The sequence below is a fragment of the Lotus japonicus genome, chromosome 1 (genome assembly GCF_012489685.1).
Source record: "Lotus japonicus ecotype B-129 chromosome 1, LjGifu_v1.2".
NCBI classification, from domain to species: domain Eukaryota; kingdom Viridiplantae; phylum Streptophyta; class Magnoliopsida; order Fabales; family Fabaceae; genus Lotus; species Lotus japonicus.
Window position 1 is genome coordinate 41,764,486 of NC_080041.1, and position 27,330 is coordinate 41,791,815.

A 27,330-nucleotide genomic window follows, 5' to 3' on the forward strand; every position below is an offset into this window, starting at 1 on the left:
AGGGTCAGATGTTAGTTCCCTATAATGCAACTATATGCCGCTACAAAAAATGGATCGATCAATAACGTAATCAATACAAAGCTTCACACAATCTGCCAAGTAACAAAATGTTTTCCAGTGACAAATGTCATAGCACGAAGTTACAACATCTTCTCCGACATCTTGGCACACACAATACATTAGCTAAAATGCAGACAACTATAACAAAAGAACAACAAGTGTTTTTGGCATCAACGATTTGTGTGGTTTAGGGTTTAGAGAGACCATGGAGACCATAGGCTCCACGACACTGATGAACATAGGAACCTTCAAGCATGACAACCAGGGGACTATGTCTAGGTATAGCCAATAGCACCCATGGTTGAGCCAGTAACATAGGAGGCACCAATCCTGCAGGATTAGCGGGCAACAACGGTAAAGCCGGGTGCGTGGCATGCACACACCAACAACATTGGTGCCAACACTACACATTCTAGCAATCCACTGATCGAGGAGGATGAATTATAAGATGCGAATGCAACATATTTCAACGCAGCTCACCCAATCTACACAATCAGGTTTATGATCATTTCTTATCTTTTTTAAGTAAAAAACTCGGCATGAATATCAAACTTCTGCAAGAGATGAGTCAACAAACAAAGCATCATATACCCTTTGAGGTAGGTTAGACCACTATAAACTCAAGGAATAATCAAAAGTTAAAGATGCTAAAATAGGGGTTGGTTTGCTTGCATCTTAATTTACATTTCAGGAAGCGAGAGGGCAATGTGGCTGCCAAATGTAAGGCATCAGTGCCACCAAAACCAGTGAGAGAAAACAAACATTTTTTTTAACATTTTTGTTTTTAAACTTTGGTACATTGGCAGATCAATACAAAATCGTATGAAATAATAATTTCAAACAAACTAATTAACAAATGTAACCTTATTTAAGTTTACATTACAATTTGATTGAACCGGTTTATGGGGAGAGTTAATCATGTACGTCGTTTTCGGCCTTACATCTCCATAATCGAAATGAATATATACAAATCACCAAACTTTTATTTCAATATCCTGTACATAAAAAATGGTCGTAATGAATTTTAGATGATATCAGTGTAGCCACTTGCTAGGCAGTGAAACTCATTTTGCTTTTACTCAACGAGGACTCTGCCATGAACAAAAAGAAATTTTTGGGCTTCAGGATTCAGTGTCATTCTTATATTTATCAGGTGCAAACGGCTCCAAAGATCCCCATGTTCTTCCAACCTTAAGTTTCACATGCAGAGGAACTGCAGAAGCATAAATATAAATAGTGAATATGTTATTTTAGAAAACAAGAAGAACCTCAATTTCTCCCAATAATAACAGTAATAAATCCTGTGGAATACAAACCAAGAAGTGAGACTGCATTCTCCATGCTTGTCTGTAACAGTAGGGTAGCTTCTGTTATAACAGAAGGATCAACTTCCAGCACTAGTTCATCGTGTACCTAGTTAACAATTACTAAAATTATTGAAAATTCGAAAGAAAAACAAAAAAAAAAACAAAAGAATACAAATCCTTTGAAATTAACCTGTAATAAAATCCGGCAACGATCTCTAAGCATGTGGAACTTAGCTGAAACCGTAGAACTGGAACCCGGGCTTTCAGCTTCAGGGACAATTGCAGAGTAAATTTTTACCATTGCAATCTTAATTATGTCTGCAGCAGATCCCTGGGAAGGGGAGAAAGAGGAAACAATATCAACATAATACTGATGGCTCTAAAGGTAACTTCCCAATCTGGAAGAGAGAAATTATACTGCACCTGACATATGGAATTCACAGCTTGCCTCTGAGCTTTTGATTTTTCCGAACCGCTGCCCAATTTTATTTTTGACAAAAATCGTTTTCTTCCCTTAAGAGTCTTCACGTATCTAGATCATGGATATAGAAACATAGGAAAAAGTTACAGCATAAGATTTAGTCAAAGAATGAATATATAAAGTGGTAGAGACACCTATAGCATTGATAAGCATAGTCCTACATAGTAAGTTACAGACCAGAACAAGGAAATAATCACTTTCCAGAATCAAACACAACTGAGACAACATAATAGTCAATATAGTTGTTCAAACTAAAGAGTTGTAAAACTGCAACGGGTATATTTGAGTTGGGATATGCAAAAGTGGAACAAGGTCTCACCCTTTACTACGACAAAATGCAACAGCTTCATGAAGCCAGGAAGCAACACCAGGAAAAGAGCTTTTGAAGTTCGCAATCTTTTCAGCAGCTTCATCCGAGGTGCAATCCAGTTGTTCAGCAAGGCTATTGGCACCCATACCATAAAGAATGCCATACACCATCCTTTTTGTTTGGTCTCTCTGTTGAGAATTCACAGAAACCTCAGGACACCCAATCCATCTTGCTGCTATCATTTTGAAGACATCTCCATCAGGCTTACTGAGAAGTTCAACAAGCGAGGAGTCTTTAGAGAAGTGTGCCATCAACCTCAATTCTATCTGAGAATAATCTGCTGTTAACAGTAACCGGTTGTCCTGCATTTACAATATTATACATAAATACATAAAAAGGAAACTATGGAAAAAATATGACTAAGACAATATTAGGGAGTTTAGGATATAGGCGAAGCAAGATTTTAGAAAAGGAAGGAAATGAGACAGAGGGAAACGAAGGAAAATTCTCTTCCTCTTGTTGAATGTCTGAACAATAGAGGTGGAAAGGGAAGAAAACAGAAGATTTTAACAGTTTATATTTTGGGAGAAATTAAAAGGGCAGTTTTCGTTGTTGAGTTCCACAATAGATGAAATTAAAATTTTCAGTTTTTGTGTGAAATTTGAATTTCTAATAGGGACAATATGTCAGGAGATAAATGGAGACATCAACCGTAGGATCCATACATATTGGATAAAAAGGAGTTCTTCAAGCATGATCATTGACAGAAAGGACCATGTAAGCTTAAAGGAAAATTATACTGCTTCATTATATCTACAATGTTGTATGGGACAGAATGTGGACCACTAAAACCAACAAAATGGTAAGCTCACTGTCAGAGATAAGAATATCATTATGGATAGCAATTATACAAAACAAGAACTTGAAATACAATCATTTACGAGAAAATCAAGCAACTACTCTTGTAAAAAAGATGGTCGAACATTGCGGATACAACAGCAAATAACCAACCTTTTTCTCACTAGGTATAGGTCAAAAGGCTTACTTGGCAGGCATACGGAAAAATGCTTTACAATAATCACAAATAAATACAAATACAAAAGAAACCAAAGGTTAAGTGATAGGCCTATCACCTGAGTAGGGACAAAGAAGTCACGGGCATTAATTCTGCAATGATTCTCAAGAACATCACCTCCATTTTCATTCGCTTTCATTTTGAATTCCACTGTATGCTCAACACACTGCGTCACTCAACAAGATAGTACAGGAAATTATATATAGCAGTTAGTAGAAGGAAAATATACAAAACAAACCGATAAAAGAATCAAAACCTGAAGATTAGGTTCCTCCATTGAAAGCCGACCAGTTGCGGTGGATGTCTGGAGCCAATGACCATGTAATGTGTATTTTTGTGTATTTACAGAAAGTCTAGCCAGAGAACAAATTGATCCTAGGGTAGAGTTCAAGAGCTTTGCCATTGTTCGATGCTCTTTGATGATTGGAACAATGGGATGTTCATGCCTGAAATAATAATTGAATTTCCTAGAACACAGTTTGGAGATAGAGAATACAAGGGAATTCCACATATTGCACATGCTGGAGATATAGATGTAATGGACTTAATTGCTTGAGATATTAACTCTTAGCAATTTGAATTTATACTTCCAATGATACAAAGTTGAATCTCTTAATTGTAGGGATTGAAGAACTATAGGGACAACTAATCAAATAAATATATACATGGAAAGAACAAAATTAGGGAAATAGAGATATCTAACACTCTCACTCAAGCTAGTGAATATCATATGCTAGATTGCCACATATATGTGATATCCTTGGACCTCATAACAACGTTATCAACAGCGGATGGTGGTTTATGGCTGCAAGCCAAAAATCCACACCATATAAATATGGTAGATAGAATTTTCTGATAAAGGGGGAAGCATAGAATCCATAACACAAATAATATCAAGACACATAAACCAATAAAAAAGAACTTAAAAGTGAAAACACGTCCAAAAGGAGGTAGGCTGGTTTGGTACAGATTTAGGGAAGAGAAGGGTTATTGGACAAAGAGGAAGTAGAATCTCCTGTCCGTGGCTAAATTTACTCCTCCACATCTTGGTTTCATCTTCTCTTTCATTTTCTGTGTACCTAAGTTTCCTTCAATTTAGAGGATGATGTAATTATATCAATTTTTTTTTAACATTGTGTTATTAATATTTGGTACCTTTTTATGTTGTTTAGTTCTCTTGTCTTATCTCATTTAATGCTTCCATGAATGTTGGACAATGTCTGTAGTAGGCATTTAATTGAAAAGACAATGTATGCTTCGTTAAAGAAGAGAACTAGTCGAGTTACGTTCATCCTAGGAATAGGTGCAAGCTTGAGTCGCTTGTGTTGAGCTTTTATAATCATTAACGCTCTATTTAATTTTCTAGTCTTTAAGGAATAAAAGGTAGGGTTTTGAAATATAAAGGTTTATCTAACTAAGGAATTAGTAGGTAATTAACTATAAGCCTCTAATATAATCTCCATGAACTAAAAATGCCATTTATGTTAAAATACATCGTTAGGAACAAGTTATTGATATAGTGAAATCATTATTCTAATACGTTTCTATCCATTGCAATTCTAAGTTTTATTTAGATCTTAAACATTTAAGATTGCTTGTGCAACAAGTAACCAAATCCGCCAACCATTTGATTGTTCAAACAAAATCTAACTAGCAAATTATTACTTAGCACACAATCCCTAAGGATATTATCTTTTATTACTATGGTGAAGCTCGGGTATACTTGCCAAACAATTAGGGGTGATGACTAATAAGCATTATTTAATCTTCTATTTATTTCTACAATGATTACGAACAAAGCTACAGAAAATCATAAAAAATCATTATAAGATCCTTTCATGGATTATGAGCTACAAAAGGAAACTTGTTTAATACCTTAGTGCATCCAAACAGTGCTTGTCCGTACTTGGATGATGTTTTCCCTTATTTCGCCCATCAGGTATGGGCAACTTCAAGTGATCAAAGAGCACCTTAGCAATATCCGCTGGCGTATGTAATGAAAATGTCATCCCAGCCAGTTTATAAGCTTCCTTCTCAAGATGCTTCAGCCTTTTTACCAACAACTTACGAGCCTGAATGCATCTCTCCAAATCAACACCAATTCCCCAAAGCTCCATGTCAGCAAGGACATTCACCTAACAACATAAGTGTAAAAAGCAGCATCATAACTTCAACCATGTAACTTGTTAACACCCCGCATCATCTGGGTATACAGGCAAAGTATCCCTTATAAAATGACCTTGGCAATCCCTCCCAAGGTAGCATTAGGGGTTTAATTGGGGCAAGAATATTCTCAAATCTAAAACAACCATTTCAATTGAGTACATAAAATAGTAAAATAAACAAGAAACTAACTTATAATAGCTAATTGTTGAAAACTGTAAATGAGAAAACTGATTAACATTGATTTGTAAAAGCTACAGATTCAAGAGATTACATCAGTATTTATAGAAGAGCACTTAGCTTGTTGATCAAGCTAACAATCCTAACTGATTCTGTTATGACAGCTGTTATGACAGCTCAGCATAACTAACTATGACAGCTAACACTAACTAACCCTATAACTGACTGCATACACAGTCAGCAAGCTAACTAACAGTAGCTTCTCTTACACGTTACATAGTGTACTCTAATAGACCCCCTCAAACTCAAGGTGGTGAGGAAAGGATTTTCTCAGCCACATGGAGTTTGGAACGAAGAAGCTCAAACCGGGTTGGAGAAAGAGCCTTGGTAAAAATATCTGCAAGCTGGTCTTCAGAAGGAATATGGTGAACAAAGAGAGAGCCATTCAGCACCTTTTCCCTGACAAAAAAGATATCAAGCTCCATATGCTTTGTTCTGGTGTGCAGAACAGGGTTGTGTGTTAAAGCCACAGCCCCCATGTTGTCACAGAAAACTCTAGGAGAAGAAAAGGGGACCTTGAGCTCTTGCAACAAAGATTGTATCCAAAGTAACTCAGCAGAAGTATTGGCAAGGCTCCTGTATTCAGCCTCAGTACTGGACCTAGCAACTAAGGTTTGCTTTTTGGAACTCCAAGACACCAAGTTAGGACCAAAAAACACACAAGATCCTGAGGTGGACCTTCTGTCATCAGGGTCAGAACCCCAATCAGCATCACAAAATGCAACAAGAGGAACTGTAGAGGACAAGGAACAAGGATTGAGGTGAAGACCATGATGAATAGTACCCTTAAGATACCTTAAAATACGTTTGACAGCCTTCCAATGATCTTCTAAGGGCTGGCTAAGAAACTGGCAAACTTTATTCACAGCAAAACTGATTTCTGGCCTTGTGAGAGTAGCATACTGCAGGGCACCAACAATGGACCTGTACAAGGTTGGATCTGCAAAATAATCAGACCCATACTTGCTCAACTTGGCACCACCAATCATAGGAGTAGAAATACCCTTTGCTTCCCCCATTTCAGCTCTTTCAAGTAAATCATGTATGTACTTGGTTTGAGTTAAAAGCAAGGACCTATCTTTCAAGTGATGAACCTGAACTCCAAGAAAATAATCAAGCTGACCCAGTTGCTTCAGAGAAAATTCAGAGTCAAGATTCTGCACTACTTGCTGTACCAAAGGCAGAGAATTGCCAGTAATGATGATATCATCCACATAAACAAGAATGTATATGACTGAACCTTTTATGTAAAAAGTAAACAAGGATGGATCACACTTGCTAGGTGTGAACCCATACTTAACTAAGGCTGACTTTAACCTTTCAAACCATGCTCTAGGGGCCTGTTTGAGGCCATAGAGAGCTTTGTGTAGCTTGCACACAAGTGTAGTATCTGAATTCTGAAAACCAGTAGGTTGAGTCATATAAACCTCCTCTTGGAGAGCTCCATTAAGAAAGGCATTATTCACATCTAATTGGTGAATATGCCACTGCTTGGTGATGGCCAAAGTGAGAATAAGTCTGATTGTAATAGGTTTGACCACTGGTGAAAATGTTTCTGAATAGTCAAAGCCTTTAACTTGATGATATCCTTTGGCAACAAGCCTAGCTTTATACCTATTAATGGTTCCATCTGCATTCTCTTTAATTCTAAATACCCATTTGCATCCAATAGGCTTCCTATCCTTAGGAAGAGGGACCAAAGTCCAGGTACCATTAGCCATCAAAGCATCATATTCTGCCTGCATTGCAGTTTGCCATTTGGGATCCTTAAGAGCCTGTTTGGTAGTTGTTGGTTCTGCCTGAGTAAGAAGCAAGGTGGGGAACAATCTAGGCATGACAATGCCAGACTTGGCCCTTGTCTGCATAGGGTGAACATTCCCAACTGGTTGAGGAACAGAACCAGCAGAAGAAGATGTAGATGACTGATGTCCTTGGGCTGCTGAACCAGAAGAAGCTGAGGGCAAGGGAGAATGCATGGGCTGCTGCTGGACAGAAGAAACACTGTCTGCATTGTGCTCAGGAGAAGGTGCAGAAATAGCAGCAGCAGTATTAGGTTGCTGAATGTGTGCAGCAGCAGGTATGAGAGGAATAACAGAAGACACTCCTTGTCCAGAAGTTGCACTCTCATTAGGATTAAACAGTGCATGATAGGGGTATGTAAACTCATCAAAAATGACATCCTTGGAGATGTATATCTTGCCTTCATTGTCCATGCACTTGTAACCCTGATGTGTAGAAGAGTATCCAATAAACACACAAAGCTTGGATCTCAAAGACAACTTGGAGTGAGTATAAGGTCTGAGATGTGGATAACAAGCACAGCCAAAGACCTTGAGAAGCTTATAATCAGGTTGCACCTTGAAGAGCTTAAAGTAAGGACTAACATTGCCCAAAACTGAGGTAGGCAATCTGTTGATGAGAAACACAGCTGCAAGGAAAGCATGATCCCAAAACTGATATGGCAAATGAGCATGTGCTAGCAAGGAAAGACCTGTTTCAATTATATGGCGATGCTTGCGCTCTACACTACCATTTTGATGATGTGTGTAGGGACAAGTAAGCCTATGAACAATCCCTAACTTAGTGAAATAGGGTGTTAAAGGCTTAAATTCTGTTCCATTATCAGTTTGAACTGATTTAAGTTTTAAACTGAATTTTAACTCAACCATGGCTTGAAACTGAAGGAAAACAGAACATGTATCAGACTTCTTCTTAATGGGAAAAATCCAAGTAAAGCGAGAATAGGCATCAACACAAGTAAGAAAGTATGAAAATCCACAAGAGGACTCAATGGAAGCTGGTCCCCATAAATCAGCAAACACAAGTTCCAAAGGAGAATGATAAACAGTACTAGAAGAATGAGAAGGTAGTCTATGTGATTTAGAGAGACAACAAGCTGAACAAACTGTAAATTTTGCTTTATTAGGTACTGGAATATTACAACTATTGAGAGCTGAATGCAAAGCCTCATGATGAGGATGTCCTAGTCTAGAGTGCCATAAACCATAAGAGGTTGGGCATACAATAGTAGATGATTTATTACTAGAACTAGGAATAGTAGAACTAGGGAAAACAGCTGACAAGGCAGAAACTGAATCTGAAACAGCAACTGGAGGCAAGGAACTTGGAACTTGAACAGAAGATCTCTTGGAAAGAGAAGGAGTGTGCATGCCTTCAAAGACATACAAGCCATCTGGACCAACATGACCTTTAAGAAGAACCCTAGAGGTGACCTGACATTTCACAACACAAAAAGAGGAGTGAAACTCAAAGTAAACATTATTATCTCTTGCAAATTTACTCACACTAACCAGATTTTTGGTTATATCAGGAACTAAAAGCAGATTTTTGAGAGTGAGTGTGGTGTTAGTATGATAGGGAGAGGGAAAGGAAGCAGATCCTATAGAGAGGATTGGCAAACCTTGTCCATTCCCCATGAAGATGTGATCATTACCAGCAAGAGAAACACTATCTGAGACAACTGATGCATCATTAGTCACATGGTGAGTTGCACCAGAATCAGGGAACCAAGTGCTCAGATTTGCTGAGGCAGAAGAGCCTCCTGCTTGTGATGAACCTGTGATCATAGCTTGAGGTGGTCTTGCATTGTAATTTCCAGGTCTGTGCCCTACACTTGTGAACTGAGAAGAGGATGAATTATTCCAAGGTGTACCAGCAAAAGGATGAAAACCAAACTGCTGAGGACCAAAAGGAAATCCTGGAAAAGAGGAACCAGGTCCAGAGTATTGTTGTTGTCCAAACTGAGTTGGATTTCCAAACTGAGAAGAACCACAGTAAGGAGAGAAACCAAACTGAGGCATAGGAACCATAGGGAAATTAGGAAATTGCATTCCATAGCCTGAGTTCATGCCAGACATGCCAATAGAAGGAGTGGAAGATGCACGATGATAGCAGATACTGGCATCATGACCATACTTCTTGCAGATCTGACATTGCACACTGCGATTGTTGCCTCTGCCTCCGCCACGTCCATTGTAGCCACCGCGAGAGTTGTTGCCTCCGCCACGTCCATTATAACCACCACGACCACGCGAATCAGAGAAACCACTGCGCTCATCACCGCGCTCATCAAAGGAGCGCTCCTCATAGGAAGAATCGACGGAACTGGAAGCATAATTTGCCTCAGAAGGCACCGGCGACGGCGCTGACGATGGAGGTTGCGTCGCTGGCGGCAGCGAAGCCTGCGTCAGCAGCGCCGATGGAGGATTCGCAGTAACCTGACGAGATCGAGCGCGATCTAGCCGCGCTTCATGCGCGATAATCATTGCTTCGATCTGCGAGATTGAACTCGGTGTTTCACGATTATAGACAATCGTTTGGAGATGACTGTAATCCTCTGGCAAACCATCAAAAATTGCTTCCAATTGTTCACGATAGGAGATTGGATCTCCAATAGTGATCAACGCATTAACAATCGACTTGATACGTTTGAGATACTCGGAACACGACTTCGATCCCTTGGAGATGGATCGAATTTCAGATCGCAATTGCGTTGACTGTGCGAGAGAGTGTGCTTGGAAGAAATCGAGCACTGCCTCCCACACTTGCCACGACTGAGAACAGTTCACCACCGTAGGAAGCACCGATGGCGAAAGAGACGAGAGTAACCACGTGAACAGAGCAGAGTCTTGCTGCTCCCAGATTTGATATGCAGGATTCTCCACTGCATTCACACGATCTTCTTCACTGAGAAATCGTGGTGGAATCTCAGGACGAGCAAGATAACTCTGCAATCGATGCGTACGAACGATCCCTTCCACATGCTGCTTCCATGAAAGAAAATTCGTATCATCAAGCTTCAGTGAAAGCTTGTGAACAAGAGTTGAGGAACTCAACTGTGGTTGAGCCACTGCAACTGGAACGGGAATCGGAATCTCAGGAGCTTCTTCAGCCATGGTGAAGAAAATGAAGAAGAAAAATTTGAGAAGAGAGACCTCAAGGATCGTACCCTGCTCTTGATACCATGTTGAAAACTGTAAATGAGAAAACTGATTAACATTGATTTGTAAAAGCTACAGATTCAAGAGATTACATCAGTATTTATAGAAGAGCACTTAGCTTGTTGATCAAGCTAACAATCCTAACTGATTCTGTTATGACAGCTGTTATGACAGCTCAGCATAACTAACTATGACAGCTAACACTAACTAACCCTATAACTGACTGCATACACAGTCAGCAAGCTAACTAACAGTAGCTTCTCTTACACGTTACATAGTGTACTCTAATACTAATGATACTCTTCCTTCAATTTTATTGATTCATGTTCCTAGGCTGATCACTTTCTGTTTCTTCTTATTTCCGATAAATTAAGGGTGACAATGTAGATCACAAATTTAAGAACAAAAGTAAAAGTACAACACAAATATAACATAATACAATATTTATATCCTTCATTGTAGGTACATTACAATTCACATATGTCTAATGAGTCTATAAAAATACAAACTTGCAATCTAAACAAATAATACACCAATAACAATTCTCCTAAAAGTTTAAGCAGTAAATGACTTTTATATCTAATGTACTCCAGGACTCCATGCATACAACCATGGACAATGCACAGAACAATATATATTGTGTTGAAATTCAAGTTTTGTTTATTCAAGAGGTAAAAAAAGAGATGGAAGTTTAGACTATATGACCATAAACCCCAAACTTTACCAAAGATTAAGTTGTTAGGGCCAAGGCCATAAATGATGATATATGTGCGTTTGTGCGTGCTAGAAATCTTTTGAGAAATGTTTAATATTAGAATTATAATTGATATTTTTCTTTGACATGGATAGAAGCACATGCAGGTTCAAAATAAACATGAAACATGAGACTTCTCTTCTTTAATCATACCAAAGCTTCATAGAATCTTACCAATGGGATTTCTATTCCCATAAGCACTTCAAGAAGTTCCTCAGAAACAAGTAATTTCCAAAGAACAGAACATAACGACCGTGTTTGAGCAACCCGACGACAACAACCATTATGAGCAGCTCTCCGCATCTGATTCCTCCACCTGCCACACTGATTAGCTGCTGCAGCATCTTCAGAGGATAACCGTCTCTTTACCTCCTAAATGATCAACCATGACTGTTTAATAATAGTACGCTACGAGCCCGTATGATACATACCAAATAGCACTTATTGGAGCTTCTCTACTAAAAATGCACTAGATAAGCTCCAAGAAGTATGCTTTGGTCCGCATCCAAATGGGTTCTACACCACCAAATCATCATAAATTGACACCAAATATGTGTGTTTGAATCTTATGCATCCAGTATACCTATATATATTACCTTATCCAAGTTTGGATTAGAACTCCTCTCTTCATCTGGCCACAGAATCCAAGCCACAATGCACATGTCAATTGCATCTTTAACAAAGATCGGGGGCAATAATATGTAAGAATTATCTACAACTTCAAGGTCCATTACTTTTCCAAGAGTGTTCAAGCAACCAAATCTCTGAACTGAAACTGCAGGCTTTTTCAGCACCTGAATCTGAATCTTCAAATTCCAGGTGAACTTTCTGACATTACTTTTCCCTATTATTTTACTAATCCTGCTCCATCTAGACATAGCATGAGCCAAATCTTGCTTAGAATTAGAAGATGAAAGCTTCTGCCTAAAACTGCATGCAGTCAAGGAAACACAGTCATCTTTTCCATTGGCAGACAACAGAATATCCCTGGGAAGATTAAGGTAGTACACAGGGGAGTTTTCCCAACAGACTGCTATGCCATTTACTTCAAAAGGGGCACTAGTGTGCAATTCCAATCGTTTAATGTAATGGATATCAAAGTAGAACTCTGGCTTAGTGTCCCACAGATCCAAAAATGAATCAAGCCCTCCAGGACTACTAACTGCATTAATGGGGCCTTTCTGGCTGGAACTATCGACATTAGCCTCAGCGAAAATTCTACTCTGATGTTTCTCCTCTGTACCACAAGTATGGCATCCATCATCTTTACTGGATTTATCATTTGTTTTCTGTAATTCAACAGAAAGGATTGTCACATCGGGATCTTTGGAAGGGTCCAAAGTCGCATTGAGCTCATTCTTTGTAGGTCCTACGACTGGAACAGTAGACAAGCTACATGGCATCACCCTGCTTGATTTTCCTTCAACAGAAGCAAGAGCATCATTTTCAGAAGATTTAATCAAATCTTCTTTTTCTTTTTTGAAAGCAAACTTATAAGATTTATCAACGTGGTTTGCATCAACAAAGCTAAGACTAGTATCGGCTGTGTCCCTTCCAGAGGTACTTTCAGGTTCTAGCCTGATAGAATCGCATGCAGCAGTGGACAATATTGGGGGAGCAAACTGTGGGACATTATATCCAAGAGACTTAAAGGCTTCAAAAGCAGCAACCCTTGCCTCTTCAGCTTTATCAAGAACTATCTTGCGAGCACCATTCTTTATCTTCTTTGCAGCACCAAATTGTACGCTCCTCCGTGCAGAACCTTCCAAAGAAATAAACTCTCAATGATAATAAAAAGGAAAAAAACCTTCAGCCACTTCACAGACTTCAAAACATAATATTTTTAAAATGAATTGAAGTAGTGAAACGGAGACAAAAATAAACTGATAAACTTGGAGAAAATAAAAGTATAATGCACTTATTATGGCTATTCACATGAAAATTTCCTTAAGGAATATATGTAGCATAAATTATGCTGATGTAGTGATTTTAGTGCCATATTTACCATTAGTGGCCTCCACTTGCTCCAGGAGTCTTGTCATAATTATTGTGTGTAAGATTCATTCATAGACATTAAATTTCATCAGTCCAACCTCAGATTCAAAGTAAACACTACACATCAAATGTACTAAGCTTCATATAATTTAAAAACTATACCATACTTCATCAAATAACTTCAATTATGACATATAATATATTTTTTAAAATACAAGTAAATTTAGACTATAAAATTACAAACCTATGAAATTTGAGTTTATCTAAAATTCGATGAGCATGATAACTATGATAATATCACAACATCCAACGGTAATGTCAACAAAAGTTATTAGACAAAGTAAGTGTCACAAGAGTTTCACCAAGAATAAGTGGAACCCCAGTCATTAACCATATATAATTTCAAGGAAAAGATCGTTAGCAGTATAATCTTAACCTTGTTCTGGTACTTAAGTTTCTTAAATCAATTACAGAGAACTTTTATCAAAGATCACCTTCGGTGGCCCATGATGAAGATTCAAAAAGTGCTTTTACTATTTCAGGAATGGATGCTTCAGCAATTGCAAGAGGCGTACGTAGGCCTGCTTTGTAGAGTGCTCTGGCTCGAGAGCCCTGCAAAGTGAATGACAGAAACAGAACACTAGAGTGAGTAACAATACAAGCCAACAATAAAACCATTAGGGTAAAGAGTAAATCAAATTGTAGAGCTTCAGTGCACTTACTTTAACATAGGGAATGGTGGTAAGCTCTACAATCTCTGCCCTAACTCCAAATGATACACGATTTTGAAACTTAGCAACTAAGCCTTCAAGATCATGCCACCCAAGCCTCTCACAGAACACAGAAACCATAGATGCAAACCTACCAGCATTCTCTTGCAAGGCTTGAACCATTCCTCTGGCAACTTTAAATGCTTCGCAAACCTCACCCACAGAGGTTTCCTTCATAAAACCACATTTATTCAAAAAATGATATAAGCTCTAATGAAATTTCAGATATTATATGAAAAACAGGAAAAATAAATACAGGAGCAGCAGAAAATATAATTCACGAATGAGACTCTCCGTACTTATTAATGACAGAATTAATACCTCTATTAACATTTTATATTATAATAATGTACTAGTGGAAGTGTTTTCCAATCAGAGCCTCATCCAATAGCCCCAACATCTTATACAAAAGTACTCTTTTACATAAGATTCCCTAATATTTTAACACTTCAATGAAACAAAACAGCAGTATAAAAATAGACTGAATAATTTTCTGCTTATTTTTTTGTGATTTAATTTGTACACCATTAAATAACCTAGTACAGGAAAAACAATTCCTTACAATGAGCTATTGCAAAAAGAAGCAAATCTGGAACCAATGATATTAATTAATTATATAAAACTGATATCAAAGTTATTCTAGGCAGAAATTAAGCCCCTTCTTGAAGCTAATGACTAATTCTAGAGACATAATCTATTAAGAGTATGTTCAGTACTCAGTTCTATGATGTGCTGTATCTCTGCAAGTCTGTTAAGGCTGTTAGGATCAGTTACAGGTTAACTACTGAAGTTGTCATTGACTCATTGTAGCTGTGTTAGGTACTGTCAAGCAACCACTTATCCCAAAAGCTTAAGTTGTTGGGTAAGGGCCACATGCAAGAGCCCTTTGGGCTTGAAGCCTGGATAAAATGCACAGGCCCACCTACCATGTGCTTAATTATTACTTAGGAGACTAATAATTATCATGATCAGTTTCCTTATTTGATTTGCATTAAGATTATAGTACTAGTGTATATAAGAGTATAATATTAGTTTCCTTTTGTTTCCTCCACCTAAACCCCTATAATTTCAACAATTCAAAAAGTTAAGAAAAGAAATTTAAAGATGTTTGAGTAAATGTAACAGAGAAATGCACCTGAACTAGAAGTGACAAAATGAGAGCAACATAGAATCTTCTACAAACACGAAGTGTTTGATCATCGGAGTTGTTTGATCCATTGGAAATCCCAAGTTGATTTTGTCGTTTATTGTTCAACCATCTTGTATTATTTCTGGACTTGTTTGAAGAACGTAACGGTGCACCATGTGCCATACGCATCAGGAATGGTTCGGTCACACCCACTCGATTACCAACTGACTGCAAACATATTATGATTAACAATTTTCACAAATGTACCAAGATTCCTTTATTATGTCAAATCTGTAAAAATAAAATGACTCAATAATTGATATCTATAGAGGTGTATTAGAGTATACTATATAGTTTCTGATAAGTAACTGATAAGTTAGTTATCCTAGCTGTCAAGATTAGTTGTTAGTATAACAGAGTTAGTTGTTAAGCTTAGCTGTCAAGCTGAGCTGGCATAACAGAATTAGTTAGCTTCTTATGCAAGCTTGTTAGCTCTCTATAAATAGAGAGATTATCAATTGTACTATTCAATTTTACAATCAATGAAATTCAGTTAAACATTTCAGCATTTTCAACATGGTATCAAGAGCTCAGTACGATCCCTGAGATTTTTCTTTGGTTTTTTTTTCTCTTCTTCTTCATCACCATGGCTGATGAAGAACCTGCTCAGGAAACTGCGATTCCTGCAACTCCAGTTCCAGTTTCTGTTGCTGCGACTGCTTCTTCTCTGACTCACAAGCTTACTCTGAAGCTTGATGACACTAACTTCCTTTCATGGAAGCAACACGTTGAAGGCATTGCTCGCACTCATCGATTGCAGCACTTCCTCACCAGTCCCGATATTCCACCTCGCTTTCTCAACGAAGTTGATCGCATGAACGCAGTCGAGAATCCTGCGTATCTTGTTTGGGAGCAGCAAGATTCTGCTCTATTCACATGGCTTCTCTCCTCGCTCTCGCCATCGGTGCTTCCTACGGTGGTCAATTGCACTCAGTCGTGGCAGATCTGGGAGGCGGTGCTCGATTTCTTCCAAGCGCACTCACTGGCGCAGAGCACGCAACTCAGATCTGAGTTGCGATCCATAACCAAAGGATCGAAGAGCACATCGGAATATCTCAAACGCATCAAATCGATCGTGAATGCGTTGATCACCATCGGTGATCCCGTCACCTATCGCGAGCACCTTGAAGCTGTCTTCGATGGCCTTCCCGATGACTATAGTCCTCTCATGACGATTGTTTACAATCGTGAAGCTCCGACTCCTGTTTCGCAAGTTGAGGCGATGATTATCGCACATGAAGCGCGTCTGGATCGCACTCGATCTCGTCAATTGAATGCGAATCCGCCTTCAGTGCTTTTGACTCAGGCTGCGCCGCCACCAGCGCCTCCGCCAGCCCCGTCGACCGCGACGACTGAAGCGAACTATGCTTCCAGTGCTGTGGATTCTTCCTTTGATGATCGCTCTTATGAAGATCGCAGTGATGATCGCAACCGTGGTGGTTACAATGGACGTGGCGGTGGTCGCAACTCTCGCGGTGGTTATGGTGATGGACGTGGACGTGGTAAAGGAGGTAATCGCAGTGTTCAGTGTCAGATTTGCTATAAATATGGTCATGATGCAAGTATTTGTTATCATCGCGGTTCCTCTTCAGCTTCTACTGGAATGGTTGGTGGATATGGCATGAATTTTCCGTTCAATATGCCTAATATGTCTGTGCCTTCACCTATGATGCCTCAGTTTGGTTTTTCACCTTTCTATGGCATTCCACAATTTGGCACACCTACACAGTTTGGTCACCAAGCTGGTTCTGGTTTTGGTCAACAGTTTGGTCCTGGTTTCTTCTATGGCCAAGGCTCTGGCATAGGACTTCCCTCTCAGCAGTTTGGATTTGCTTCTGCTCCTGGTTCACAGTGGAACAATGGAGGTTCACAGTTTTCTGGTGGAGGCCAAAGACTTGCAAATTCTACAACCCGGCCTCCTCAAGCTATGCTCACTGGTCCACCTTCATCAGTTGGCACATCCTCTGCTGCAGCTAATCTTAGCACCTGGTTTCCTGATTCTGGTGCAACTCACCATGTCACAAATGATGCTTCTGTGCTCTCTGACAGTGTTTCCCTTACTGGTAATGATCATATTCTTATGGGGAATGGACAAGGTTTGCCTATTCTCTCTATTGGTTCAGCTTCCTTTCCTTCTCCTTATCACACAAACACCACACTTACTCTTAGTAAACTTCTCTTAGTTCCAGATATTACCAAGAACCTTGTTAGTGTTAGCAAATTTGCTAAGGATAATAATGTCTACTTTGAATTTCACTCCTCTTATTGTGTTGTCAAATGTCAGGAAACTTCTAGGGTTCTCCTTCGAGGTAGTGTTGGTCCAGATGGCTTGTATATCTTTGAAGGCATGCATACTCCCAAGCAACCTTCTGTCAAAGTGTCTTCAGCTGTTGTTTCTTCAGTCCCATCTGTTGCTGTTCCTTCTGCTTACTCTACTGTTTTACCTAAGTCTGATGTATCTAGCACTAGTAGTACTTCTCTTGTATGTCCAACCTCTTATGGTTTGTGGCACTCTAGGTTAGGACATCCTCATCATGAGGCTTTGCATTCTGCTTTGACTTCTTGTAATATTCCAGTACCTAATAAAGCAAAATTTCAAGTTTGTTCAGCTTGTTGCCTTTCCAAGTCTCATAGATTACCTTCTGCTACTTCTACTACTGTCTATAATACACCATTAGAACTTGTTTTTGCTGATTTATGGGGACCTGCATCCCTTGAATCATCTAGTGGTTTTTACTATTTCCTTACTTGTGTAGATGCCTATTCTAGGTTCACTTGGATTTTTCCCATGAGAAGGAAATCTGATACTTGTTCTACTTTTCTCCAATTTCAAGCCATGGTTGAGTTAAAGTTTGGTGTGAAACTTAAGTCTGTTCAAACTGACAATGGCACTGAGTTTAAGCCTCTTACCACTTACTTTGCAAAGTTAGGTATTGTTCATAGGCTTACTTGTCCTTACACACACCATCAGAATGGTAGTGTGGAAAGGAAGCATCGCCATATTGTAGAAACAGGTCTTTCATTGCTTGCACATTCTCATTTACCTTTTCAATTTTGGGATCATGCTTTTATGGCTGCCACATTTCTTATCAATAGACTGCCCACTTCTGTTTTGGGGAATGTAAGTCCTTATTTCAAGCTGTTCAAGACTAAACCTGATTACAAGCTTCTGAAGGTGTTTGGTTGTGCTTGCTTTCCCCATCTCAGGCCCTACACACACTCAAAGTTGTCTATGAGGTCTAAGGAATGTGTGTTTATTGGGTACTCTTCATCTCATCAAGGATATAAGTGCTTGGATAGTGATGGAAAGATTTATGTGTCCAGAGATGTGGTGTTTGATGAATTTAAGTTCCCTTATTCTGACAAGGCTTCTCCTCCTCCAAGTTCTTCTGCACCAGGTATCACTTCTGCTATACCAATTGTGCCTGCTGGACCTACTGTTATCCCCACTCAGCTCACTACAACAGTACCTACTACTTCTGTTAGTGCATCTCCTCAGCATTCAACTTCAGAACAGCAGAGTCCTGTCCAGTCTCCCCTGGTTTCTCAGGCTTCTTCAGGGCACTCTCAATCTGTTCCACCTGTGCAACCATTAGGTTCTGCACCTCAACCAGCTGGGAATGCTCATCCCATGCAGACAAGGTCTAAATCTGGCATTGTGATGCCTAGATTATTTCCTACATTGCTACTAACTCAAGCAGAACCTACAACAGCCAAGCAGGCTCTCAAGGACCCCAAATGGCAGGCTGCCATGCAGGCAGAATTCGATGCATTGATGGCCAACAACACCTGGACTTTGGTCCCCCTTCCCAAGGACAGACAACCTATTGGCTGTAAATGGGTTTTTAGAGTCAAGGAAAATGTTGATGGCTCTATAAATAGGTATAAGGCCAGACTTGTGGCCAAGGGCTACCACCAAGTTAAAGGTTTTGACTACTCAGAGACCTTTTCTCCAGTAGTCAAACCTGTTACAATAAGAATAATTCTCTCTTTGGCTATTACCAAGCAGTGGCACATCCACCAGCTTGATGTGAACAGTGCATTCCTCAATGGTGCACTCCAAGAGGAAGTCTACATGACTCAACCCTCTGGTTTTCTACATTCAGACAAGTCCCTAGTTTGCAAACTAAATAAAGCCCTCTATGGACTAAAACAGGCTCCTAGAGCTTGGTTTGAAAGGCTGAAAGCAGCCTTGATCAAGTATGGTTTCAGTCCTAGTAAATGTGATCCCTCTTTGTTCACATTCCATACAAAGGGCAGCTGCATCTACATTCTTGTTTATGTAGATGATATCATCATTACTGGAAATTCCTTGCCTTTTGTTCAGAAGATAGTTCAGAATCTGAATTCAGAATTTTCTTTAAAGCAGTTGGGCAAACTTGATTATTTTCTTGGTGTTCAAGTCCATCATTTGCAGGATAGATCCTTACTCTTGACTCAAACAAAGTACATTCATGATCTACTTGAGAGGGCTGATATGGGTGAAGCTAAGGGGATCTCTACTCCCATGATTGGTGGTGCAAAGTTAAGCAAGTATGGGTCTGATTACTTTGCTGATCCTACTCTATATAGGTCCATTGTAGGGGCCTTGCAATATGCTACTCTAACCAGGCCAGAAATTAGCATTGCAGTAAATAAAGTTTGTCAATTTCTCAGCCAGCCTTTGGAGGACCATTGGAAGGCTGTCAAGCGCATACTTAGGTACCTAAAGGGTACTATTCATCATGGCTTACATCTGAAACCCTGCTCCTTGACTTCTCCTGTACCATTGCTGGCATTTTGTGATGCAGATTGGGGTTCAGATCCTGATGATAGAAGGTCCACTTCAGGGTCCTGTGTGTTTTTTGGCCCTAATCTCGTGTCTTGGAGTTCTAAGAAGCAGACCTTGGTTGCTAGGTCTAGTACAGAGGCAGAATACAGGAGCTTGGCAAATACCTCTGCTGAACTATTGTGGATACAATCTCTTCTTCAAGAACTTAAAGTTCCCTTTACTCCTCCAAGAGTTTTCTGTGATAATATGGGTGCTGTAGCCTTGACTCACAACCCAGTTCTTCACACCCGCACCAAGCACATGGAACTTGACATTTTCTTTGTGCGAGAGAAAGTTCTTAACAAGTCCCTCTTTGTGCATCATGTTCCTTCAGAAGATCAGTTAGCTGATATTTTTACCAAGGCCCTTGCTCCAACTCGCTTTGCTCATCTTTGTACCAAACTCCATGTGGTTGAGAAAGTTATTTCTCACCCACCTTGAGTTTGAGGGGGCCTATTAGAGTATACTATATAGTTTCTGATAAGTAACTGATAAGTTAGTTATCCTAGCTGTCAAGATTAGTTGTTAGTATAACAGAGTTAGTTGTTAAGCTTAGCTGTCAAGCTGAGCTGGCATAACAGAATTAGTTAGCTTCTTATGCAAGCTTGTTAGCTCTCTATAAATAGAGAGATTATGAATTGTACTATTCAGTTTTACAATCAATGAAATTCAGTTAAACATTTCAGCATTTTCAACAAGGTGGAAAGACAATTCAATATTTACTAGAATGACACATATATACAGATATACAGATCTTTTCGTAGAAAAACTTTACTTTATTGTTCTTATATTTATATATTTTGATTTATTTTAAGTTTTCTTCCAAACAAATCAATGACATCATGTATGCAAACATAATCTAAGTGATAGTAAACATCGGGTGAACTCTAAGCAGGTTTAATAACATGGCTTGCTAAAAAGCAAAAAGGAAGATATATTATTGTTATCGTAAACCCACCTGATCAATAGGAGACAATTTCACAAAACGCTCATAGTACAATTCCCAATCTGGCTCAACATCAACATTGATTGGTGTCACCAAGTAAACTAAATGCAAATCTGATGCGAGCACAAATCCTTCCCTTGCCCTCGAAAGATCGGCTAAAACAATCTAAAAGTTCAACCAGAATATACCTTAATTTAGATTATGAAGAGAATATACGATAGGATTTTTTAATATGCTTGTGTTGAAAACACACTAGGCTGAATGTCATGAACATACAGATTACAGAAACAGTAAATACAAAATATAATTTACAAGGAGAGTAATAATCAGGCTAACTCAATTTCCTAAGGTGCAATTAATCAATGTGTTAGAGTCCCACATTGGCTAGAGATGTGGCCAAGCAATTGCTTATATATGGTTGTTCAAACCTTAACTCTTGAGCTAGCTTTTGGGTTGAGTTAGGCCTCCTTCATGGTATCAGAGCCAATGGTTGTTTGACCATGGGCCTGGGCCCCTATCCTAGATCCATTTGTTGTGGAGACCTCCCATATTTGGGCCACCCGTTTCATTCCACGCTCCAGATGTTCTACACTGGGCGTGAGGGGGTGTGTTAGAGTCCCACATTGGCTAGAGATGTGGCCAAGCAATTGCTTATATATGGTTGTGCAAACCTTAACTCTTGAGCTAGCTTTTGGGTTGAGTTAGGCCTCCTTCACAATGTAACTGAGATACAATGAACCTATTCTACTCGGAAGATGGAACAGTAAGTTATTAGGGTGTGCTATTTGCCAATCCCTCTTCCGTCTAAAGCTTGAGCAAAGAATTGAAATGCACCCAGCTTGTTGCAGATATAAGATATTGTTCGCCCTTGAAAAGCTTCGGTGAACAAATCTATCGATCGATCATTTGAGTTTACAAAGGATGTTCTTATTTTCTCAAGTTAGAATTATGTTACATCCACACATCACCACAAAACCCTAAGCTTAAGGCAATGGATGTGTGTGTTCTTTAACTCATATAAACTAGTACACTAGCTAATCTAGACAATATGGTGCTTTTGAGACAAGTTTCTACTCAGTATCGAGCTTCTGAGAAACTTTCTCCTAGGTTCTTTGGTCCATATCAGGTGTTGCATAGGGTGGGCAAGGTGGCCTATACTTTGAATCTGCCTAATACATCCAGGATTCACCCCCACTTTTCATGTGTCCCTTTTGAAGCCTTGTGCTAATTCTCAGCTCTCATTGCGATCTTTACCTGAGGACTGGGGTAACATGGATCAACCAAGGGCTCCTCTCAGAATTCTCAAGAGGAGAACGGTGCAGAAGAAACATCAGGCTGTTACTGAGGTTCTAGTTCAGTGGCATGGTGAATTACCTGAGGAAGCTACCTGGGAAGTCCTTTACAATCTGCAACAACAATATCCACTGTTTGACACTTCTGTGGACATCACTCCTGTTGACTTGGCAGTTCTTCCTTGAGGTCAAGGAAGTTGTTGTGGGGAGGGATATGTTATGGTTAAGGAGTGGTTAGGAAGTTAGAAGGGAGGTTAGCTGTTTGTTAAGAGTCTGTTAATTAGTTAAGAGTCGGTTAGCTGTTTGTTAAGAGTCGGTTAACAGTTGGTTAGCTGTGCATATAGGCTGTAAGAATCCACTGTAATATTCATGATTGTTGATGAATAAACTCCTTTCTCCTATTCTCTTCTCTGATTCTCTCTCTGTTCTTCCCTCTTTCTATCCTAATCCTAACATGTTGTACCTCAAAGTACGTCTCTGCACGAGTAATCCAGCCAACTGGGTCGTCGCCTATAAATGGGGGAAGCTCAACCTTCATCGCCGCCATTTTGAACTCCGACGATAAATCAATGGATGTAACTTCAGGTCCACAAAGGTCTCGTAGATTAGCGAACTCCAACAGCAGCGATTGTCGAAATTCCAGCATCGACAGCTTCAAGGACTCCTCCAGTGTCGCGATTCTACCTTCCAAAGCATCTACTCGATCAGTCATCTTTGGGGGCATGGACACCACTATCTTCATATAAGCGTTAGCTAGCTCCCTATTGAAGAGATCCGGAAGGTCAGACCAATGATAGAACCAGAGATGAAGAATAAGGAACTGAGAACATTATTGAACAAAAATAGAGCAAAAGCTCAATTACAGATCAGTATGCACTACCTAGAGCCCCAGCTCCTACCAGAGAGAAGAGTCTCTCCTAACAAACTAACCAATTCTCAGACTGAATCACACACTCCCCTCACCTCTCCCTTTATACCCAAGATTCCTTTCCACATCACTAACTAATTCTCCTTTTTTCTATCTGTCCCTATTTTCCTTCTTCTAGAATAAACCATCCATGTAACGGGCCCTTTTGAGCTCTGGCCCAACACCTCTCCCTGACTTTCATTGTTTACAGGTCCCAGGTATCCTATCACATGCCTTGATATTGCCGCACTGGAAAGCTACAAAAGGCAAAATATGATACATTATTGCTAAACAATACTTGGTCTTTGGTGCCTTAACCTCCTAACAGGTCTTCTATTGGACCCAAATGGATATCCATGTTAACAGGAACCCAACTGGACATGATTAAGAGACCTTTTCACCAGTGGTTAAATCTGTCAGTCAGAATAACTCTCACCATGGCTCCAACAAATGGCTGACCCATCCAACAGATAGATGTGAACAGTGCATTCTAGAATGGGTTTTTAGAAGAAGAGGTTTGCAAGAGCCAACCCCCTGCCATTGAATCTCAAAATAAACAGCTTGTTTGCAAACTTCATAAAGCTATATATGGGCTTAAACAAGTATCTAGGCCATCATATGAAAGACTCCCTAAGACTCTAGTTAGTCTTGACTTTGTTTCTACTTTCTAGCAAATGAGATCCAACTTTATTTCTCTAAGGATTCAGCCTGCTGTTTATATGTACTTCTCACTGTCACCACTTTTCTCATGTCCATTCAGAATTTCATCAGCAAGTTTGACAGCACTTTTTCCCTCAAACAGCTGGAAGATCTTGCTTATTCCCTGGGATTGAGGTTAAACATTTTCCTAATAGGTCACTCCTACTGTCACAGTCTAACTATAATAGAGACTTGCTGTCTAGAGCTGATATGTCTTATTGCAAAGGGATTCCCATTTCTATGACAGGTGGCAATAATCTCTCTAAGGATGATTATATGTTTGATCCTTCATAGCATAGTAGTCAATCCCGGATAGTGGCACATAGCGTCCAGCCCCAAAACTGCAATAGCGGTATAGCGCATAGCGGGATGGCTGCTACGCTGATTTTTTTATATATATTTTATATAGATAATACTATATACATACAAATACTAAAAAATGCTACATATTACTTAAATTTTTAACATTCATAATAGCAATAGAAGTCATAGGTCATGAACGATAACATAAGTCATAGGTGTCCAGCATTTCACACAAATACAGATGCTGCAGTGGAATTTTGTGGAGAGTTGGTTGGTTGAGGTTGAGAGGGGGATGCCATGACTGGAAGAGGAGAAGAAACAAAAAAAGAGGAAAAGAAAGGGGGAAACATAGCAACCCACCCGAAACAATGGTTGCCCGAGAAACACACGGTGTTCGCCAAAGGGGTGGCCAATGTTCCTAAGATCTCTATCACGAAAATAGACTGACAATGGCCGGAGATTGTACCAGAATGAGGACACAGCTGAGAGAGCAAGAGTGATAGGTAGAGGTTCATCCCAAAGTTAAGCCCTGACTTTGGCTGAACTATTAAACAGAAGTGAAAATCAATGGCAGGATCGAACCCACTCTGATACCGAGTTAAGTGTGTGAAGAACATAAAATAGGATTTTCTAACAATGCTCGTGCGTTGAAAACACACTCAAATGAATGATATTTATGTATAGAAACAAGAAATACAAAATAAAGTATACGAGTAACTGTGCAAATCCAATTTCCTAAGAAGCAATGAATCCATGCAACTGAGATACAACGAACCCTTCCCAATTCTACTTGGAAATTGGAAAAGTAATTAAATTGCTAGTTTTGATGAAGTTAAATTTCCCTATCCTACCCTGTTTTTCTCTGCTGGGTCTGATTCATCTGCACAAGGAATCCCTTCAGAAATTCCTGTTTTAGCTCCTCAAGTTCCTGTTCAGCAACAGCAGCCTTTTCAAGGTCAAGACTCAGTTGCAGCCTCTTCTTCTGGGAATTTTTCTCAGGGTGAAGCTTCTGTTCAGCAACAATCTCCACCTACTCCAGCAGCTACTGCCACTGAAGTAGCTTCAACTGGTTCTTCCTCTTCTGCTCCTATTCCTCAGCCAGTGGGAAATACTCACCCTATGCAGACAAGAGCAAAATCTGGCATAGTCATGCCCAGATTATTTCCAACTTTACTGCTCACTCAAGCTGAGCCAGCTACCACCAAGCAAGCTCTCAAAGATCCTAAGTGGTTAGCTGCAATGAAGGCTGAATATGATGCATTGCTTGCTAACAATACATGGACATTGGTTCCACTTCCCAAGGATAGGAAGCCAATTGGTTGTAAATGGGTTTTTAGGGTGAAGGAAAATGCAGATGGCACCATCAATAGGTATAAGGCCAGACTTGTGGCCAAAGGTTACCATCAAGTCAAGGGGTTTGATTATTCAGAAACCTTTTCCCCTGTGGTGAAGCCTATAACTATTAGGCTCATTCTTTCCCTTGCCATTACTAAGAGGTGGCATATTCATCAACTTGATGTGAATAATGCCTTTTTAAATGGAGCTCTTCAAGAGGAGGTATACATGCAGCAACCAAGTGGATTTCAGCATGAAGACAAATCTCTTGTTTGCAGACTTAACAAAGCTCTTTATGGCCTTAAACAGGCCCCAAGAGCTTGGTTTGACAGATTGAAGTCAGCCCTTGTGAAGTATGGTTTTAAACCAAGTAGATGTGATCCATCTCTCTTCACTTTCTACACTCCAACTTGCTGCATCTACATACTAGTCTATGTAGATGATATTATCATTACAGGCAATTCCTTGCCTCTGGTTCAGAAAGTAGTGCAGAACCTCAACTCTGAATTTTCCTTGAAGCAATTAGGCCAACTTGACTACTTTCTTGGTGTTCAAGTGCATCATCTTCAGGACAGGTCCTTGCTTTTGACACAAACTAAATATATAACTGACCTTCTTGAAAGGGCAGAAATGGGAGAGGCCAAGGGGATCTCTACTCCCATGGTTAGTGGAGCAAAACTCAGCAAATATGGAGCAGATTATTTTGCTGACCCAACTCTCTATAGATCAATAGTTGGTGCTCTCCAATATGCAACTTTAACAAGACCTGAGATTAGCTTTGCAGTTAACAAAGTCTGTCAGTTTCTAAGTCAGCCTCTAGAAGAGCATTGGAAGGCTGTTAAAAGGATCCTAAGATACCTTAAGGGTACTCTCTTTCATGGCCTGCACCTCAAGCCTTGTAGTTTGCACACTCCAGTCCCTCTTGTGGCCTTTTGTGATGCAGATTGGGGATCAGATCCTGATGACAGGAGATCCACCTCAGGCTCTTGTGTCTTTTTTGGTCCCAATCTTGTCTCTTGGAGCTCAAAGAAGCAAACCCTGGTGGCTAGATCGAGTACTGAAGCCGAATACAGGAGCCTAGCTAATACCTCTGCTGAACTGTTGTGGGTTCAGTCTCTTTTGCAGGAGTTGCAGATTCCTTTTTCTCCTCCTAGGGTGTTTTGTGATAACATGGGTGCAGTGGCTTTGACTCATAACCCAGTTCTTCACACTCGCACTAAACATATGGAGCTTGACATCTTCTTTGTGAGGGAAAAAGTTCTCAACAAGTCTCTTTTTGTGCATCACATTCCTTCTGTTGATCAGCTGGCAGATTTGTTTACCAAGGCTCTATCACCACTTCGTTTTGAAACTCTTCGTGGCAAACTCAATGTGATTGAGAAATCACTTTCTCCCCCACCTTGAGTTTGAGGGGGCCTATTAGAGTAGAGTACACATTACTCTGATTAAGAAGTTAGTTACTGTTAGTAGTATAGTTAATATTTGAGTTAGTTACATTCTGTTAGAATGAGCTGTCAATACAGCTGTCATGTGAGCTGTCATTACAGCTGTCACATAACTGATTCTGTTAGAGTTGGTAGCTTGCTTAGCAAGCCTTGTATTCTCTATAAATACTGAGATCACTCATTGTAATCTTTACCTTTTCAATCAATGAAATTCAGTTGAAGATTTTCAACAGTATGTTATTTCCAACAAGGTAAATGCCAATCATAACATGACTGTACTACCTCAAT

General features: G+C 39.6%; 1 protein-coding gene across 2 annotated transcripts in view; it reads right to left on the minus strand.

The window, feature by feature from the left end:
* Positions 1–883: 883 nt before the first annotated feature.
* The window catches only part of LOC130709451 (helicase and polymerase-containing protein TEBICHI), a 36,322-nt gene continuing 9,875 nt past the window's right edge, over positions 884–27,330 (minus strand). The window contains exons 13-26 of one of the 2 annotated variants that reach the window (XM_057579572.1): positions 21,074–21,226; positions 15,252–15,473; positions 14,069–14,287; positions 13,841–13,958; positions 11,948–13,113; positions 11,526–11,723; positions 5,109–5,368; positions 3,490–3,679; positions 3,292–3,399; positions 2,168–2,520; positions 1,791–1,899; positions 1,558–1,698; positions 1,377–1,473; positions 884–1,273 (exon numbers count right to left, since the gene is read on the minus strand). In XM_057579572.1, coding sequence (XP_057435555.1) covers positions 1,182–1,273; positions 1,377–1,473; positions 1,558–1,698; positions 1,791–1,899; positions 2,168–2,520; positions 3,292–3,399; positions 3,490–3,679; positions 5,109–5,368; positions 11,526–11,723; positions 11,948–13,113; positions 13,841–13,958; positions 14,069–14,287; positions 15,252–15,473; positions 21,074–21,226 — 3,426 coding nt within the window. In that variant the 3' untranslated portion in view covers positions 884–1,181. The remainder of the gene's footprint in view (positions 1,274–1,376; positions 1,474–1,557; positions 1,699–1,790; positions 1,900–2,167; positions 2,521–3,291; positions 3,400–3,489; positions 3,680–5,108; positions 5,369–11,525; positions 11,724–11,947; positions 13,114–13,840; positions 13,959–14,068; positions 14,288–15,251; positions 15,474–21,073; positions 21,227–27,330) is intronic. The other variant, XM_057585974.1, reaches the window with a different exon arrangement.